This window comes from Mytilus edulis, chromosome 14, assembly GCF_963676685.1.
Source record: "Mytilus edulis chromosome 14, xbMytEdul2.2, whole genome shotgun sequence".
Taxonomy (NCBI): Eukaryota; Metazoa; Mollusca; class Bivalvia; order Mytilida; family Mytilidae; genus Mytilus; species Mytilus edulis.
Window position 1 is genome coordinate 60879497 of NC_092357.1, and position 21904 is coordinate 60901400.

Genomic DNA, 21904 nt, shown 5'->3' on the forward strand with positions numbered 1-21904 from the left:
TAATAATAAACACACCTTACATCTATTTTGATAAGATTAAACTGCATTTAAGACCCATTTTGGGGGTATTTGTCTGCGTACAGTGTCAGAAAAACACATTTCAAATGATTTTTTTGCGATTTTCCGATCGCCTTGATATCTGCAAAAGGGACTTTTTAAGAACGTTTAATATTACTCTAACGAAAAATCGTAGCTTCAATATCATTGTATGTAACATATTATCTACAAACTAAATTGAATCTGCGTACAGGAGGTTCATGTCTTTCCTGTTACCGCTACTTAAATCAGCCGTGAAATTATTCTCCCTATGAATATTGAATCAGTCAGTGTTGATCTCAAAAGTGTAAAGTAATCTTTACATTTAAAACGCCTCGTTTCTTGAACGACAGTGTAGAGAAAAGAAATTTCAAGACATATAGTGAAAAAAAATATAGCGTACTTTTTTTCATGTCTATGCTGTTACCACCAATTTTGATTAAATACACCAACAGTATACTTGTAAAAAGTGCAATAACGTGTTGGAAACCAAATTCACAATAGAAAAACGTAATCACTCTACCAAAGGGAGTAGTTCTTTCACAACAGCAATCAAAAACGAAGAAATTTGTCTATCCTGTTATGTCTATCCTGTTACTATTGTTGCTATGGTTACAGTAACAGGATAGACAATTGTAGACAAAAACGTCGTTATTTTTTTTATCTTAACATATAGGTGCAAAACGAATGAAATATTTCGTTGTTTGAAGTCATCTTAAGGTTATAACGTATTAATCTTCCCAATTAAGCATTCGCAGGTGCAATACTGATATCGGTAACAGGATAGACAAAAAGGTAACAGGATAGACTTTTATATAGTAATATATCAGAAACGTACGTTCCTGTTACCAATGAAATATAGAGAAAAGTAAACTAACTTATGAGGGATTTACTTGATGTTGGGTTTATTTGAAAGGGTGAAAAAATGCCGAACAATATAAATTGCTATCTTAGACTTGCATTACTGGTGGTAATTTTTACAACCTTTGAAAACCAATTTTTAGAGGCATTTTTCAGTACAACCTGTTAAATTGGCAAATAATCTATTATATTACAGAATGAATATATATATAAGTTTATTCTCTTTAAAACCATCTAATTGTCTACGTAAAACAAGCTTAACATTTTATCTAAACCTTTTCTTAATAACCCAAAATTTCTTTTGAAAATGGTAACAGGATAGACAAAATAATGTACCACCGATCAAAAAATGTTTCAACATATTTTTGTATGACATCATTAAGATTGCATCTTTTAATATGTTGTTCTTAAAGTACTGTTTGTTTTGATTATCTTATGTAGAGGGTTGTTTGAATAAGTAACTTTTAATAATTTTTTCAATTTCAAAATTCGACATTTTTTGAAAATGACCCATATACAGAATACCGAAAAAACAGTGAAAAGTTCAAAAGTGATCAAAAGTTAAAAGGCTTAAGAGGGAGCGATATGCTTTTTTTGGGATGTGGGCTATACGGGTAAAAAAAAGTTAATATGTGGGATAAAAAAGTGAGAGAAAAAAAACGGAATTTAGGAATTGAGCATCCCCGTGTCACCCCCTTTAAAAGCTGTATAACAGACACTACAGGTCCACACAAAAAGGGACTGTCTTAAAAGGAAAATCATGATGATACAAGACAAGATAACACATTAAACCCTCCCATTTTTTTTTCATTCAAGCGAAGGACATGTGAAAGCGTAAAAAAAGAGAACGGAGGTTATATACCCGAATTGGTCAATCGAAAATTCATTTTGAGCGCTCGCTAGCGAAGTCGAGCGCTCGTCAGCTAATGAGATAGAAATTAAACTGGTTTCTTTGCTATTAAGAGTCTTTGGTAAAACACAAACTTTATCAATTTTCTATAAAATATATATTTATTATGATATTTCGCATACTTCAGGCGCGGTTCCAGGGTTTGATGGTAGAGATGGGTGCTCTGGAGAATTAGAATTAGCGAAGACCTTATTTTGACGCAAAATTGGCTGTAAATTTGGAGTATGTTCGGTAAGGTCCTAAAATGGCCCCCTTTTTTAGCTTAAATTTCAAATTCGGATTTATTAACAAATATCACAATAAATTATAGCTAATACAGTGACTAGATAGGAAATATGCCATTTTGTTGAAAATTTTACGTTTCTGCGTTTCATTATGACGTCACAAATTGTACTCGTATTGATTTTCACGAAAAATTCAATGAAAATGGGTAAATTTCCATAGATTACTGGACAGTAAACATAGAGCGCATACGTCGACAACAAAGATCTTTTAAAATAATGTTTGTGAAGACATTTTAAATGTCTTATTTGAATATTAAGTTTGTCGACGCCTGCGCTCTATGTTTCCTGGTCCTTAATTTGGTTGAAATCCAGCTGATTTTGTAAAATTTCGCCAAAATCCCTTATCTTGACCTTTTTGGGATGAAAAAATCCACGTGTTAGAATTAAACTTTGACAAAAACGGTCCTGTTTTACTTTCTCACATGTCTTTAAGGCATCTTAACATTTATTGTCTTGTAACTATGAACTTTATAATTGGGGCCAAATATGGCCCTTACCGAACGTGCACCCCGCTGAATCAGCACCTGTGGTTAAGGGAGTTCGACCCTCGTTAGCGAGTGAGAAATAAATATTTAACGCCACAAATAGAGCTTTAAATTCTGGAAAAGAAGTAGACATTTTAAGTTATGGTGAAAAAACTCCAATTGAAAAATTACATTAATAATTTTGTAATTGTTTACTTTGAACGAGAAAGAATGAATCTAATCTTGCAACTAGAGGTGTATTGGGGAGACTTCCTATAGAATTTAATATTAAAACACAAACTTTATTTTATTTAAGGATGTTTGCTCCTCTATTTTATCAATTTGAGTCAGATTTTCGGAATCCTCTGGTTTTATCCATGTATTGCCAATAAAAAAAATTGCCTTCTTACCCCTATTTTTCTTTTCATTATTTTATAACATTAAGTTTAAAAAGCCATATTTCAAAATCTTATAAAATCCTTGTTATTTTTTCATAGTTTTTAAAACAAAAAATGTGCCAATGATAAATGTATGGAAAGTCTAGAGAGAATTCATTCCCGCCAAATTTTCAATGGCTTATATCTCGAAAACAAGCACACGGACCCTCCAGTTTTTTCTTCTTTTTTAGTTTCTTTCTTTATATTCTATCAATTCAAAACCGTTTTTTAAAAACCTTGTTATTTATAAAAAGAGTAGCGAACATCCTTAAAGAGATTTGAATGCTGTAAGTTAAACCGTCTTTTGAAAGAAGCTTACATTCTTAGTAAAAATTTAGACACGGAAGGATTTTACTGTAAAAAATTATTCTATGTGAACTTGATTTAGATATAACGCAAATCCAACAAAATACTAGTTCAGACTAAAAATTAAAAAAAATCATGTAAAGGTTATATAAAAACAAGTTCTAAATACTACTTTGAAAATTTGATTCATAATAAGATGCAAAAAAATATGAAAACAGGAAACTTTATTCATATATGAAGCTTAAACCAAATTTATGTTTTGAAGACTATTTAAGAACATCAAACTTTACTTATAGAAAATTATTAACAAAACTAAGAATTAATAACCATAAATTAAATTTAGAAAAAAGAAGACATTTTAATATGCCTAGAGAAGATTATGCATTAAATGTAACATATTAGAAGATGAAAAACATTTTTTTTTAGATTTTAAATTAAATAGGGAACTGAAAAACAACTTTTTGGATTATTTGGAAATAAACTTTACTGTTAAAGATTTGTCTGATCCATCATTACAATCACAAGTAAATAAATTGGGGTCCTATATTGAAAAGTCATTAGAACTGAGGACAGGGGACACTGGACTATTTATTGTTATTAAATAATTGTGTTTATATACTTATTTCGTATTTGTCAAAAAGATATTGTTTAAAGTTTAAATGGCAATAAACATTTGAATTTGAATTTGATTTTTTTATAAAAATTAGAAGATGTGGTATGATTGTCAATGAGACAAATTTCCACCCGATACATAATGGCGAAGAAGTTACTTAAGGATGTTTGCTTGTCATGTTTTGGATTTTTTGTCAAGATTTTCGAAATCCTCTGGTTTTATCCATTTGAATGCCTTAAAAAAATTGTTTGCCCATGAACCCCCATTTTTTTCTTTAAAAATCTTTTACATGTTCAATTATAAGCCATTTGTAAAAGTTTTATAAAATTTCATTTATTTTTTAGTAGTTTTTGAGAACTGTAAGTGATCAATGATAAAGCTATGAAAAATCAAGAGAAAACGTTTTTCCCGCCAAAATTCCAATGGCTAATATCTGACACATTGACCCCTATATTTTTTTTGATTTTTTGATTCCTCAATTGATCCCCTATCAATATATACTAGTTTTATGGAAAGTTATTTATTTTGATACTGAGCAGCAAACATCCTTAACTGTATGTGTTGTTATACTACTGTCTCATGTTAGAGGGATTGTTTATGTTAGGCACGTCACATACATTTTTTGTATCAATCCAAAGCCGATAGAATGTAGTACAGTAGTAGTCTAATGCTGTTCGATAAGATTCGGTAGTAAGTTTCTTCTATTGGCCTGGTTTACATTTTGTTATGCCGGAGCCGTTTATAGTTATATATATGGTATGGTATAAAATTTTGCTCATTGTTGAAGAGGGTACGGTGTACTGTAGTTGTATGAGGATTGGTCAGTGTTTAAGAGCGTACGGTTATCTGTAGTTGTATGAGTTTTGCTCATTGTTTGAGGACGCACGATGATCTGTAGTTGTGTGGGATTTGCTCATCGATGAAGGGCGTACATTGATCTGTAGCTGTATGGGTTTTGCTTATTGTTGGAGGGTGTACGGTGATATGCATGTAGTTGTACATTTTCTTGTCATTTGCAATTATTTTTTTTATTGATAGTTGTCTCAATTTCAATCATACGACATCTACTGGTTTTAATATCGAAAACTGCGCATTCACAATTCCGGTGAAAATAAATTTTCGCGCGGAAAAAAATAAGCATGCAAACCAACAGCTGAAAATAAGTAGCCAATCCGCAAAATATCATCCTGTTCCCCACTTAAATCATATGGTCGTTCCCTAATATACTTTATATCGACAAGAAATATTTTATATATATCTGCAATTAGGTGAAAAAACATACATTTATTTGAAATATTGAAAACTAAACAGATATTTTTATGCCACATCTGTCAGGAGCTTATTGTTCAGTTGTTGTCGTTGGTTCATGTCTGCCATATTTGTTTTTCGTAAATCGTTTTAGTTATGAACTAGGGGACGTTATTTTTTTTCGTTTGAATTGTTTCACATTTTTCATGTCGGGACCTTTTATAATCGACTATACCGGCGGTTATAGGTTTCTCATGGTTGAAGACAGTATGGTAACATTTTATTGCTTACTCTGGTGGATAGTTGTTTCATTTAAAATCATTCCACATTTTTTTTTTTTTTTTTACATAAGTCGGTATACGGGTTCGATCTCGATCCTTCAAAAATGAAAGAATTTAGTGTAAAAGAACTATGACAGATTAAACTAAGAGTCTCCACATCTGTTTATTATAGCGTAAACATATTTTATCTACAGTTTATTTATAAGTAAACTGGGACGCTGGCTAAAAAAACACCTTTCGGACTTTTATTCAGTTTGTCGATGAATCGACTTATACTAAGCATTTGATATTTTTTTCTATCAATTTCAACCACAGGCCTAGGCTTCTATCATATATTTCTCGCATATATATTATTATATCACTATTAAACGAGAAGACCTCATTTTGTGTGCCGCTTCTCTTCTTTCCACAATAAATTAATCAACACAGCTCTGTGTCCTATAGGTACAGTGCATAGTCGCATTTGTCATCCATTCATATGATTATTCAGATTGAGTTATTTTGGGAGAAAAACGAGAAAAAAGGCATCCGGGTATTGTCCCGTCATTGGACGAAATTATAAGTCAGATTAGACTTCCGGTTTGCGTTTTTCTGTATACTTTGAACATACATATACAAAGAATAAAGTGTATTTTCAGAATTCTATCTGCTATCATTTTCAAGTTTACTATCCACGGCGGTCACAGAGTTTATTAAATAGAGACGGTCTGTATACTATATCCATGACCACCATGGATCGATTAGTAAACTTAGAATTGAAAGGACACTATATTTATATAGTAATGAATGTTCATAATATACAGATAAAAATATTCATGTGAACTTTTGATACCTTTTCTGAAATTCTCCAGTCATTAAATCTTTTACAATATCATTGATTACAAAAAAAAAGAAGATGTGGTATGATTGCCATGATGAGACAACTCTCCACAAGAGACCAATATGACACAAAAATTAACAACTATAGGTCACCGTACGACCTTCAACATCGAGCAAAGCCCATACCGCATACTCAGCTTTAAAAGGCCCCGAACTGACAATGTAAAGCAATTCAAACCAGAAAACTAGCGGCCTTATTTATGTACAAAAAATTAACGAAAAACAAATATGTAACACATAAAAAAAACGACAACCACTGCATCACAGGCTCCTTACTTAAATGTTCATAACATACAGTATTACTAAATGTATGTTCATATTGAAATTGATAGAAAACCAAAAATTAGGAGGGATAAAAAAAAACATTTTCCTGTCCCCAATAACCTATCACTTATGATACTTTTGCTGAAATTCTCCAGTCATTCAATATTTTACAAAATTCTTTCAACAACACTTTACATACTTTAAACTACGCTCTGAACATTCACGTATTTGTAAATATGCAAATTATAAATATATGAACCCTTAAATTTTATAGCTTTGATCTATTATACATTGAACATTACATTGACATCAAATTACTGTGACGCACATAAAAACTCTTCACTTCTCCCGTCCTTCCGACATTAAGCCTCGTTCTGAGGACGCGTCCGTTTGTCTGCGTGAGGTGTATGTATATACAGCAACGTCAGCGATGCTTTGCTGGAAAAGTGCCACACTCTTTGCAAGTAAAGGTAAAATGTTGCAACAACTCTTGGGGGATGGGGATCTATAAGGCACTTTTTCAAAGCAAAATTTCAATTCATTACCAACATTCCATTTTTTATCATTAGCACTCCGAATCTCCTTGAGCCTTCGTCCTTACAGGGACAGTCTATACTAACGGGACTGGTCACTTATAACAAAATCTATACACATTTCTCGTCGCTGATGTCACGCGTCTTCATAGCAAATCATTTTATATTTACGAAGTGTTCTTTATAACTATATGTTCAAGTTTAATGAAGTAATTATGAAATTTTATACATTTTGTCATTGCAAAATGCTGTTTTTGAAAAGATTTCTCGGATAGTTTTTAAAATATTGACATTTGAACTTTGAGGTATTTTGTAAGTAAATTTCGAGTGGCCGCCATCTAACTTGTTCAATATGTGACCCCGGCCTTTTGCACGACTGGGGTGTTCTTCAAAACGATATGTCTCAGTTTAATAATTTAACATCATGGGAGGTGTAATTATTTAATTAAAATCAATAGAGACGAGTCCCGTTAGTATAGAAAGTCCTATGTCCTTATCAAGCATTGTAGAACCTACCTAATTGTATTATTTTAGTTCCTCACCAATTCCAAATAATTATGACGTCTTGAAAGTCTTTTTTTTTTTTCTGTAACGCCTTCCTGTGTCAAAGAAAAATAAAATTCAAATATCCTTTCAATACGTTATAATTTTTTGGACTATTCCTGACCTGGCAGCGTAGGCATATTTCAAAATCGGCGTAACCTTAGTATGAATACTTGTATTTATAAGTGCTACCGTCACTTGTCAAAAATCTGCTGCTCATTCTGGTCAGAAGTCTTCAAAAAATAAAGATTGTATTAAAAGGCATGCAATATTAGACTGTTGATGTTAAGCAAATTATAATCATTTAAAACTAAATGAAGGTTTGCAATCTCAATAATATCCTCATTTGTCACATTTAAGTAACAGTTAGCCTTGAACAATATTCCAAGATTGCATTTTCTGTTAAAAAGAAAAAAAATATTTAAGGAGGTAGACCTAGATTAAGGGAAATAAATAACTCTTGAAATCATCAGACTGAGTACGTTTGTGTCAACCATTTTCATAAAAATATTCTAATCTTCTAGGTTACATAGATGATTTCCAATCTGTTTCAGGTAAATGCTTAAAACACATTGATGAAACTTGACTTGTACAAACGCATCATTGATTTAAAGAGTTATCTCCCTGAACCAAGGTCCTTAAGTAGTGTGGAAACACCGAGTTTGCATTTGTATCAAACTGTTCATTGTGGTACCCCCAAATAAAATAAGAAAAACTTAGCCTATTTAACTTAAAAGGGGGAAAATTATTCATATTTTTGGACAACTTTTCTAAAAGAGAGGTCCTCTTATTTTCGATAATAAAGAAGACTGATGTCCACGAATATTCCAAAATTCATCTTAAATACAATATAATTGTTATTACACAGGGAAATTCCTAGAGATTTAAGGCTATATACACATTGTGATGTATTAGATGACAAATTCCATTTTTTTAAAGTTAAATTAAAACAAATTCTTAATCCTGAAACCAAACAGTATAGTAACAAATTATGATTCTTTTTAAAAAAAAAAAGTCACTAAAACTGAGGGCAGGGAGTCCTAGAAAATATTTCAATCTGTGTAATTTTATATATGTAGAGAGATAAAAAAAAGTTTAAACCATGATAATTGTAAAATGATATGTATTGTTTTATTTTCATTGTTTGCTATATGTGTTTTTGTAAGCCACTGGCCCATATGGGCTTTGTAAATACAGTAAAGTTATAAATTATATTAGATTGTTATGTTTTTTAACTTTGTTTGCAAGAGAAAAGAGCCACCAAATCTATATTGGAGTTTTGTCTTATTTATTCTAAGGAATACAGTAAAGAAATACTTTCAATTCGGACGAGCATGGCGAGGGAGAATTTAATGTTCCTTTAAAAAAATGGTGTTGTTCTCAAAGTTTTAAACATACATTGTAAACAGACAGCCTGTAATTTAGTGGTTGTCGTTTTTTGTTGTATCTTATTTGTTTTCGTTCATTATCTATAATACTAAAATTACGAGGTCCAATTTGTCAGCCGTCATCACGTAAAAACGACGAATCAAAGAATTCAGCTTTATATATAACTAATATAGTACAAAGGTGTAGATTAAAAATTACACCACTCCAGGCCCTTTTGTTTTCCACGTAATTAATATTGCCAATAATTAAGAAGTTCCGGGTCAGGTCCGATACCGATACCAAAAGTATATTCACCTGTTACCTATTACCTTATCTGTACGTTCCTCATCTAACAGGTACACCACCAAACGGTGTATTTATGATTATGCTATATACACGGATCATAATCACAGGGTTGACACTACTAAATTCAATCATTGTCAAATTGTTACCTATTGTAGTATTTTAATCAGTAAGACTTTCTAAGATAACAATACGAATACTAAAAATAAGGTGTATATGGGAACCGTTTTCAATTTGTTAGCGGGCTTGACATAAAACAGTGAATCAAAGAATTCAACTTTATTTATAACTAACATACTAGGACAATGCTGTTGATTAAAAAATACTCCATTCCAGGACCTTTTGTTATCCAAATAATTAATATTACCAATAATTGATAAGGTCCAGTTCGACGGGTTCAAACAGAAAGATTTGAAAGCAGAGAAAACTGTGTATCTTATAATCGGCATGAATTTATCAGATATAAAGTAATACTAAAATAAGGCTTGCACATAGTTATATACTTTAATTCAGTCACGGACCCGCGATATCACGGGTGTGTTCTAGTATTGTACATAAATCAGGACGTTAGTTTTCACGTAAAGAGAAAAATGACTTTAAAATTTAATGAATACAGAATTGAAGGACCCCCCCCCCCCTTTTCCACCTCACCCCACCCCACCCCACTCCACCCTCCAATCCAGACCCTCTTTATTCCTAAAATTAGTTGAGAGTTATGATAATTATTACATTATGAATTTCATAGTTAAAAAGTGACACCTAACATCCACGTATTCCAACATCAGTCTGAATTCCGATAGCAAAAAATCTTATTCGGAAGACTCCGTATACATACTATTAGTACTTTATTGTAATTATATTACAAAATATTGATCACATGATGCTAGTATTTCTAGACTTTCAATTGCTTTTCATCAATCCGACATTAATATAATGTTTCGGCGGTTTTTGTATTATATGCTTATGATAAATGTATAACATTTATGAAAGGGTTTAAGCATTGTAGGCCCGCCATCATCAGGGATTTACCTATATCTATTTATTTTAATTTTGTCGTTGTCAATAGATCTGCAATATTTAAATGCTTTTTATAAGCTATTATTGGTTTGCTTGAAAATATTTCGTTGCAAACTGCATCCTGTTTTAGTAGGTCCCAATGTTTACTAATGCATTGTTTTAATTTATGAATGCATGGATTGAATTTCGTTGCCAATACTAAAGGAATTTCCTTTGTGTTTTGTTTGGCCTTTTTTCTTATTAAATCAGATCTATTACATGATCATACCTCAGTTATGTACTTTTCGATTTCAATCTCCTTGTATCCTCTCTTTATTAAGTTCGATCTGAACTGTAACAAAATATATTGTAAATCAACATCATTATTTGTTGTTCTAATGTATCTGATTACTTCGCCCTTGATAAACCCTGCAAACACATGTCTGCTGACAGCTTTTACGATCTAGATAAAGGAAGGCATTTGTCGGTTTAAAGTGTGTTTTCACATCCAAAATATTTTCATTAGAAAATCTAGTTCCTTTGAAAATATTAACATCAAGAAATATTATTTCTTTAGATGAGAATTCTAGTGTGAATTTCAGGAACGGATGATGATTATTTGCTAACTCTAGCAAATCCTTTATTTCCTTCGAATCGCCGTGATATATTAATATAATATCATCACGATACCTTCCATAGAAAAATAAATTTTTTCTATGTTCAAACTTAGAAAGAATTTCTTTCATAATTTTATACATGGTTGCCTTCGGCTGTTGTTTGCTCTATGGTCGGGTGGTTGTCGCTTTGACATATTCACCATTTCCTTTCTCAATTTTATGAGTATATCACAGATTTCTGGGCTGGGCACGGCTCCTATTGCGGCTCCTATTGTTTGCTTACATAGCTGTCCATTAAAATAAAAAATGTTGTTCTCTAAAATTGATCTGAGGAGATCTGCCCATATTGGAATTTTTTTTCGTGGCTCCATATCTGAATTTTGTCTATACCCCTTAATCTTTCACTATACCAAGTTTCATGCTTTTACCATAAAGTGATCAATTATTCTGATATCAGCTGGACTATCAAAGGTCTGTTATGTATTATCTATCCAGTTCATACCGCAAAATGATACCGGGCCAGTTATGTTTTGTTGTCGATGTTTACGTTTTTCGTAGAGTAAAATTACATTGTCAACAGCCTGACATGTGTCTTGAATGATTACGTCATAATCAAAGATTCTTTTTAAGAAATCATTAATAATAAGCTGACCTATAGTTGTTAACTTCTATGTCATTTGGTCTCTGGTGGAGAGTTGTAGCATTGGCAATCATACCACATCTTCGTTTTACTTATCAAAGTTCTGGGTTCTTTACGTTTAATTTAGAAAAGATACAGAAATTAGTGGAATTTTTGCGCAGTTTTGAGAAATTCTAAAATTTTATACAAATAACCGTCAAATACCAAAGAATTCCTGAAAATAGTTATAGGTCCATTCCAGTCTTCTGATTTCTTAGTTTTTTTATTGACTTTCTGGTTTTTGTGTTAATCGATAGACACTTATAGTAGGTTTTCGTTCAAGTAAATTTATGTTCAAAAAACTTTTAAGTTTTAATTCTTCTATCCACCCGCGTCAATGTAGTTTAACAATATGCAGTATAGAACCTAGACTACTCACAATTTCACATAGTTAATCTCAGAAACTCCACAAATTTTAGCAAGAAAATGAAAAGTGCACTTCACATGGGTAATTTCAACCGTTTCGGAAATTTCTCAAACCTAGCATACATGTATATCGCATTATGTGATCATACTTAATGAATCAAAAGAGTTGTGTGATAACAAAATAACGTCAGCCAATCAGAAGACGCGTTACATCCAAAATTAAATATCAATGAGACAGCAAACTAACAACGAAATAATAAAAAGACATGTAGAGGTATTTGGTCTAAGGTGATCATTTGGAGGAAAACGTATGGATTTCGCTTTTGAACTTTATAAGACTAAAAGTTTCAGTACTGAAAAGAATCGATGCGACACCAAATTGTTTAAGTAATGCATAGCCGAATGTTCTAGAAGTGACTTAAGAGAAGTATTGTGTATTGTAACTCACAGGGAAACAAATGGGAAATATGAAGATATGATGTGTTTCGTTTTTAAAGGGGCACTAGCTACGAGATATATAAAAAATCTAAAGTTTGATTTTTTTGGTTCAATCAATAATGAAAGTTAAATAGTGAAATAACAATTCGCTTTTTGCAGCCAAAAAAGTTCAATTTTGTCAAATTACGCTAAGAAACATTGATATTGATAATTAGGTTTTCACTTGAAAGTGAATGAGTCGACCTCTTTAAATCCGTATTCATGTGAACTTCAATTTAACCCCTAGCTAGAGATTGACAACGCATGCAATGTACGTGTACTGGTTATTTAAAGAAAAAGAATGTCAACAATGAAAGTGAAACTACGGCAAATCATTTGATTACTAATTCGATGCACATAAAATCATTCTTATACGGTTGAAAGCAATGAGATACATATTTTTAATCTATAAAATAAAAGCAAACAGACCTATAAAAATCCAATTGCACGTGTTGGTTTAATCTATTCATATCTTTATTTATGTTTACATCGCTGATATGGTCATCTGAGGTCAAATCGATAGTTAATTAGATGGCGTCTGGACTAAAATACATACGAAACGAACCTATATTTTATCTACCCTATGCTCTGTAAACTGTTTATTTTACACTTTTGATAGTGTGGATAAATGTTTTACATATAATTGTTATAAATCAAATATGAGAATTCGAGTCAAATCGGTGACCATGAATTTGACAGCTAGTGCCCCTTTAACGGTACTTAGTATACAAAATGCGACATACACTTATACCGTCCATGTGACGTTTTTCTTACTTGTTTATCAAGGCTGATACTTGTTTGGTTCAGGTAAGATTACGATTTTCAGTTAATGTTGCTTTTGAAAGAAAATTTGTCATAAAAGCTTTCATCATTTTCGTAATATATGACTTTTAGAATTTATGCGTTTTTATAACATCATATTAAGCATGTAATCACGGGGTGGGGGGGGGGGGGGGGGGGGTAACTTCGATATTTCTTTGGTAGGGGTGTGCCATTTTTGCCTCAAAAAACGTACCCATTTTAATATAACATTCACTGAAATTCAGTACCTATAGTTATATAAATATTTAAGAAAGAAACACCTATACTTATATACAATATTTAAAATATGACCCATGCTTGTCATGCTTATATAAGCACTAACTCATCATCACTCATAATTCATAAATATACCAGCTACCCTTAAGTTTTTATATATGACATCGTTTGGTGCACATATCAATAGCATATTTATATATGATATGTAGATCATACTCCAAATCAAAATACAGTTATCAAACGTAAATGCATTTTAATATAGGATGTCATTAAAAAGGAGGGTCATTTTAATATAAAATCTCGCAAAATTATGAACCGTATTTTTGGCACATCCCCGTATAACCAATAATAGGAAGTTACCCCCCCCCCCCGTGCATGTAATACTATATGTTCGTGTATTGTAAAAATAACACAAAACAAAATCAATTGCTGATTTTATAATTATATTAGAATTACTGATTTTATTTGAGTAGATAGATATGATATTATAAGATTTTTATTAACGAAACAACTGTTCTGATAATTTTAAATTCTCGATCATATCGTTAAATATGTAATACGGGCAAGGTCAAAAATGCTATTTATATGTTATACTGAACTAAACAAGTATTGCACTTTTCAAGTTGTTCGATTATTTGTATTTTAATGGTGACTATACAGTTGTATTCGCCTAACTCATGTACTTTCAAATTGTAAGCATTTACTTGCAAGTTTTTATGTTATCAGTATTTGTTTTCCATAATAGTAAAAAGCATTATCGGTAGATAATTGCTTTCTTTTAAAAAAAAAAAAAAGAGAAAAGCAATACGTGAACCAGAGACAGCTGACGCACCAAAAATATGTTGCTCATTTTTTGTGGTTTTTTTTTTGGCTTTAGATTTAAATAATTGACTGAATAGAATAAGGTAATGATGATGTAAGACACCTTTATTGAAATATGTAATTGTGTGTAGATTCTTACACAATTCAATTAAAAGCACGAGTACTGTTGAATATTAGTTGTAAACAGAAAAGTGTATACTATATGAATTTACATTTTAAGGCTTGACTATTTTATTTATTCTTGGGAGTGTACATCAGTTTTTCTTCGTGTTTAATATACAAACAAAGTCCTAATCCTATTCAATTCTTAGTTTTTGCAACTGAATTTCTAAAGCAAATTGCACAGAGCAATCGCAATATAAATTTAAGCACTCAGTTTGGTAAAATAATCTGGATGTATTTATTTCATCTGTCATATCTTCATATTTTGTTTCCTTGATGGCTTCAATTATTCTTATAATCATTATTGAAGCTGTCGTATTTACTCATGGTAGATTCTGTATATAGAAAAATAGAAAGTCCAACTTCCATGTGAAGTGTAACTGTGGCATTCAAGTTATAAGACGGTTTTGAATTTTCTTTTTGAAAGTAACACACCAACTCGACTATGAACTCTTATACTGATAATTATTTTGATCTTTTAAAACATCTCAAATTTTAATGATTTCCTGAAGTTACTTTAATCAATCCAAATATTCTATAGGAAAAACTTAGTTCTGAAGAAGTTTTATGAATACCTGAATATGCTCCCAAAAAATCAATTAGTGTAAAAAAAGATATGTACCCTATGTAGATATATAAAATTGTATAGATACCAGAATTAAAATGTTGTACGCCCGACGCGCATTTCCTCTTCAAAAGACTCACCAGTGACGCTCGAATAAAAAATGTTAAAAAAGCCAAAAAAAAAGTACGAAGTTGAAGAGCATTGAAAAAAAACATCTGCGTTAATCTATTTATTCCTTGGGAAGTAAATCTTTAGTATTTCTAATATTTCAAAGTTTATAATAGGACAGTCGCTCAAAAAAAGAAAAAGTAAAGAGAAACAGCTAGAGGTCAGAATACCTCAACTAATGATGACCATGATTCAACGTCACATGTCCAGCTTTTTCTGCCGTGTCCTGCATTTAGATAAGAAAGGCAAGACTTTACAGTACGCGAGTGAAATTTATATTTATGCATGCACGAGGTTTTCTTGCGCAGCGGAAGGAACAGTAATTGGAAAGCATACGCACTAATACTCTGGATTATAATACGCATTTGCGTCATCACGTTTATTCTATCTATGCTCAAATCTAATGCTAGTTGAATTCGGATATCAATCTACCTACCTCAAGTGTTTTGACTCCGGATTCATGGGCATTTTTAATCCGAGATTTTTGTAAACGCAAAAGGATGTTATATAAAGTAAATAAACCAAGACGGGTGATAGCTGTTCAACACAATGCATACCCAATTTTCAAAATCGCACCATTGAAAAGATTAGGATGCTATTAGATCCAACTATAAAAAAAAAAACAAAAAAAGCATTGAAATTTAATCAACATACATTTCTGTTAATGAATCATTTCCGAAACTTTTTAAAGATAATATCAATAAAAATTAAAAAAGGTCTTTCCACCCGATATATTTGATATGAAAATAATAATATCCAGTTTAACATGTCATTTGATAGATTATTGTATACTGATTCCCAAAAGTTATGGTTTCTATACACTTTTGTTTGAAATACGGGAGATACTATGTTACTTCGGTTTGAAAAATGTAGTTTCCGCTATTACTTGATAGTTTACTTGACACTGATTCCAAAATATATGGTTCTATATACTTTTACATTAAATTAGACATAGCTACTTCCGGTTAACACAAGGTCATTTCCGGTTGGATTTTTCAAAGTCATATGGCTTACAACCTAATGCAAAAGGCTTTATTATGTATACATACGAAGTAAAAGCAAAGGTCAAAATCTAGAACATCAAATTTACCTATGATCATGACCTCAATTTCAAGGTATTTAACCAAGAACCCCAAATCAAAATACTAGGTCTTTATCATATATGGTTAATGAGTTATATCACAATAGGCGTAATTTTAATATAATAGTGGAGAAAACTTAACAATTTAATGTCTGCGTACCCTTTCAACCAAAATGTATGTGTTACAACATTTCGCAACTAACAATTTAGCAAAAAATATGTTGTCGATATCCTGTACAGTTTTTGAAAAGAAGTAAAAATAAGCCCAAATCAAAATTTAGAATATGACCATGACTTTTGACCGTGACCTATTTTGTTATTTTTTTTACCAAGAACCTCAAATCAAAAGTCCCTAGGTCTCTATCACTTACGGTTTACCAGTTAGAAATGCATGTCACTTATATCAAATACATAAGGGGGAATATATTTCGGAAGATTCGGGTGTTGGGGGTTAGTGTTTTCTAATATTACAGAGGAGTCGGGTGTTGATGGTTAGTGTTCTCTAATATTTCGGAGGAGTCGGGTGTTGGTGGTTAGTGTTGTTTAATAATTCGTAGAAGTCGGGTGTTGGTGGTTAGTGTTGTCTAATATTTCGGAGGAGTCGGGTTTTAGTGGTTAGTGTTGTCTAATATTTCGGAGAAGTCGGATGTTGGAGGTTAGTGTTGTCTAATATTTCGGAGGAGTCGGGTGTTGTTTGTTAGTGTTGTTTAATATTTCGAAGGAGTCGGGTGTTGGTGGTTCCTGTTGTTTAATATTTCGGAAAAGTCGGGTGGTGGTGGTTAGTGTGGTCTCATATTTCGAAGGAGTCGGGTGTTGGTGGTTAGTGTTTTCTAATATTTCGGAGGATTTGGGTGTTGGTGGTTAGTGTTCTCTAATATTTCGGAGGAGTCGGGTGTTGGTGGTAAGTGTTGTCTCATATTTCGAAGAAGTCGGGTGTTGGTGGTTAGTGTTTTCTAATATTTCGGAGGATTTGGGTTTTAGTGGTTAGTGTTGTCTAATATTTCGGAGGAATCGGGTTTTAGTGTTGTCTAATATTTCGGAAAAGTCGAGTGTTGGTGGTTAGTGTTGTTTAATAATTCGTAGAAGTCGGGTGTTGGTGGTTAGTGTTGTCTAATATTTCGATGGAGTTGGGTGTGGTTTTGGGTGTTGGTGGTTAGTGTTGTTTAATAATTCGTAGAAGTCGGGTGTTGGTGGTTAGTGTTGTCTAATATTTCGATGGAGTTGGGTGTGGTTTTGGGTGTTGGTGGTTAGTGTTGTTTAATAATTCGTAGAAGTCGGGTGTTGGTGGTTAGTGTTGTCTAATATTTCGGAGGAATCGGGTTTTAGTGGTTAGTGTTATCTAATATTTCGGAGAAGTCGGGTGTTGGAGGTTAGTGGTGGTTCGTTTTGTCTAGTATTTCGGAAGAGTCGGGTGTTTCTGGTTAGTGTTTTCTAATATTTCGGAGAAGTCGGGTGTTGGTGGTGAGTGTTATTTAATATTATGGAGGAGTCGGGTGTTGTTTGTTAGTGTTGTTTAATATTTCGAAGGAGTCGGGTGTGTGTGGTTCGTGTTATCTAATATTTCGGAAGAGTCGGATGTTGGTGGTTAGTGTTTTCTAATAATTTGGAAGAGTTGGGTGTTGGTGGTTATTGTTGTCTAATATTTCGGAGGAGTCGGGTGTTGGTGGTTAGTGTTGTCTCATATTTCGAAGGAGTCGGGTGTTGGTCGTTAGTGTTTTCTAATGTTTTGGAGGATTTGGGTGTTGGTGGTTAGTGTTCTCTTATATTTCGGAGGAGTTGGGTGTTGGTGGTTAGTGTTGTTTAATAATTCGTAGAAGTCGGGTGTTGGTGGTTAGTGTTGTCTAATATTTCGGAGGAGTCGGGTTCTAGTGGTTAGTGTTTTTTAATATTTCGGAGAAGTCGGGTGTTTGTGGTTAGTGTTGTCTAATATTTCGGAGGAGTTGGGTGTCTGTAGTTAGTGTGTTCATATTTTGAAGGAGTCGGGTATCGTTTGTTATTGTAGTCTTATATTTCGGGAAGTTGGGGTTGGTGGTTAGTGTTGTCTAATATTTCGAAGGAGTCGGGTGTTGGTGGTTCGTGTTGTCTAATATTTTGGATGAGTCGGATGTCTGTAGTTAGTGTGTTCAATATTTATGAGGAGTCGGGTGTTGGTGGTTAGTGTTGTCTAATATTTTGGAGGAGTCGGGTGTTGGTTGTTCGTGTTCTCCTGTATTTCGGAGGAGTTGGTAGTTGGTGATTTGTGTTTTCTAATATTTCGGAGGAGTCGGGTGTTGGTGGTTAGTGTTGTTTAATATTTCAAAGGAGTCGGGTGTTGGTGGTTCGTGTTGTCTAATATTTCGGAAGAGTCGAGTGTTGGTGGTTAGTGTATTCATATTTTGAAGGAGTCGGGTGTTGGTGCTTATTGTTGTCTAATATTTCGGAGGAATCGGGTGTTGGTGGTTAGTGTTGTCTCATATGTTGAAGGAGTCGGGTGTTGGTGGTTCGTGTTGTCTAGTTTTCGGAAGAGTCGGGTGTTGGGGGTTAGTGTTGTTTAATATTTCTGAGGAGTTGGGTGTTGGTGGTTAGTGTTGTTTAATATTTCTGAGGAGTCGGGTGTTGGTGGTTAGTGTTGTTTAATATTTCTGAGGAGTCGGGTGTTTGTGGTTAGTGTTGTTAAATATTTCGGAAGAGTCGGGTGTTGGTGGTTAGTGTTGTTCAATATTTCGGAAGAGTCGGATGTTGGTGGTTAGTGTTGTTCAATATTTCGCAGGAGTCGGGTGTTGATGGAGAATGTTGTCGGAGGAGACTGGTGTTGGTGGTTTGTGTTGTCCTGTATTTCGAAGGAGTCGGGTGTTTGTTTTTGTGTTGTCTGATATCTCGGAGGAGTCGGGTGTTAGTGGTTAGTGTTGTTTTATATTTTGGAGGAGTCGGGTGTTGGTTGTTAATGTCGTCGGAGGAGTCAGGTGTTGGTGGTTTATGTCGTCGGAGGAGTTGGGTGTTGGTGGTTAGTGTTTTCTAATATTTTGGAGGAGTCGGGTGTGGTGGTTAGTGTCGTCGGAGGAGTCGGGTGTTGGTGGTTAGTGTTGTGTTATATTTCGAAGGAGTCGGGTGTTGGTGGTAAATGTGTTCAATATTTTGAAGGAGTCGGGTGTTTGTGGTTAGTGTCGTCGGAGGAGTCGGGTGTTGGTGGTTAGTGTTGTGTTATATTTCGGAGGAGTCGGGTGTTGGTGGTAAATGTGTCCAATATTTTGGAGGAGTCGGGTGTTGATGGTCAAGATTGTTCGATATTTCGGAGGAGTCGGGTGTTGGTGGTTAGTGTTGTCTAATATTTTGGAGGAGTCGGGTGTTGGTGGTTGGTGTTCTCCTGTATTTCGGAGGAGTTGGTAGTTGGTGGTTTGTGTTTTCTAATATTTTGGAGGAGTTGGGTGTTGAAGGTTAGTGTTGTCTAATATTTCGGAGGAGTCGGGTGTTGGTTGTGTAAGTGTTAAGTGTTGTAAATAATTCCGGTAATTCTTGTTATTCATGTTATTGTAGTTTATATATCAAAGCTTGTAGCCATGGTAACGAATAAACTCGAATTGCAAATACTCATATAAACACAATATCTTAGGACAAGAATTTTTCGTGGATTACTGAAAAGTTTATAATTTAAAAGTATTTTTCCTCGTAAAATTGTTTGTGAAATTGATCACAGTGAAGCATTCTTATATATGATGTTTTGAATACAAACATGTATTAATACATATTTCAGGTATCACTATGGCTACTAATACCACTCTTTGTGAACCATGTTCAGGGCGAAAGATAACCAAACCATCAACATACTGGTGCTCAGAATGCGAAGAAGCCATTTGTGATGACTGCCAACAACATCATAAAGTATTCAAAGCCACACGAAGTCACGAACTCATACCAATTGCCAAGTACAAATCTATTCCGTCCTTCATTACTGATATACAGCATTTATGTACGTATCACAATGAAAAGTATCAACAATACTGTGTTTCGCATGCGTTACCTATTTGTTTTAAATGCATTAAAGAACACCAGAAATGCAACGTCATTCCTCTTGATGAAGTCACTAATAACGCTAAGACATCCGGACACTTTCAAGATTTAGAAACAAGACTGATGGACTTATTACAAAACATTGATATAATTAGGAAGGACCGAAAGGCTTATTTGGAAAGTATTGAAGAAAGGAAGGAGATACATCTTGCAGAAATTCAACAAATTAGAAACCAAATCAACAAACATTTAGACAAACTTGAAAAAGAAATAATACAAGATCTTCAGAAAAAAGAGTGTCAATGTAAGAAGAGTAATAAGATGATTTTATCAGCAGTTCAAGCAAAAGAAAACTTGATAACAGAATATCAGAAAAATCTCCAAAGCATCAAAGAACATGCTTCCGATCTTCAAACATTTCTAGTCATGAGAGATATTGAGATGGCAGTTTTTGAAAATGAACAATATTTACAATCGTTGGGTGAAACAAACAAATTCGAACCAGTCGACCTGATTTTTAAAGTAGACCCAGGGTTGATAAATATCTTGGACATTTTGAGAAATTTCGGATCATTTGAAATAAAAACGCAGTTTCAAGTGACACCAACGAAGACCATTAATGATTTGAAGTTAAGGCTACAGCAGGAAATTACAACATGTGGTGAAACAGTGAGAGGTTGTTGCATGTCATTTAATGACGAATATCTCTTCACTGATTACTGCTGGAAAAAAAAGCTTAATGTTATCGCGTCAGATGGTACATTTAAATATAATATGTTGCTTAGGCCTAGTGATGGGTTTGACATGATATTTATCGATGAGAAAACAATCGCTATCACATCTGGAGATTCCTATAAGCACATCGGAATTGACATAATATATACCGAGAGCCGAAAGAAAATTAACTTCATCAACCTTCCTGATCGTCCATGGGGAATCACACGTGATCACAACTCATTGTTTGTATGTGTTGAAGGATGTGGTATATATAAAATAAACACTGCGGATTATACTACATCTCACGTGATCAGTTGTAAATTGCCACCATTTTCCTACGTATCTGTATTCGACACCACGATATACTACACTGACTGGTATGATCACAGTGTAGTTTGTTGTGACCGTAATGGATCACGTGTTTGGGCTTTTAAAGATTTTTCAGTTTTGAACTTCCCGAGAGGCATCGCTGTAGATAATGATGGAAACGTGTTTGTTGTCGGGGAGACTTCGTCGAATGTTGTCATGATATCAAACGATGGAAAACACTACAAACAAATTCTCACCATAGATGATGGTCTACGTGAACCGTCAGCTATTTTCTTTGATAAGCAGACCAGGAAACTTCTTGTTGCGAACAATAAAGAAACTGCTTTCCTTTACAGTGTTACTTAAAATGATTGATATTAATAAGTTTTATATGACAATTTGCCTTCTTTTGTTCTATGAGGCATGACATCTTTCAATCTGTAAAAATGATTTTTAACAATGATCGATGGAATCAATTATGTTTGTAAATATTTTAACCTCGGTCTAAATAAAGATATGAAATTCCGATGTTAGTTGTCGAACGGCTTTGCGTATATATAAGTCTGTATTTCAAACGAAGGAAAAAAATT

General features: G+C 33.3%; 1 protein-coding gene across 1 annotated transcript; it reads left to right on the forward strand.

The window, feature by feature from the left end:
* The first annotated feature begins 13177 nt into the window (after nucleotides 1-13177).
* Nucleotides 13178-21836, forward strand: LOC139502660 (uncharacterized). Its single transcript, XM_071292186.1, has 2 exons — nucleotides 13178-13272; nucleotides 20032-21836. Exon 2 carries the CDS (start codon nucleotides 20040-20042, stop codon nucleotides 21678-21680), a length of 1641 nt encoding a protein of 546 aa, XP_071148287.1. The 5' UTR covers nucleotides 13178-13272; nucleotides 20032-20039; the 3' UTR covers nucleotides 21681-21836.
* Nucleotides 21837-21904: the final 68 nt, after the last annotated feature.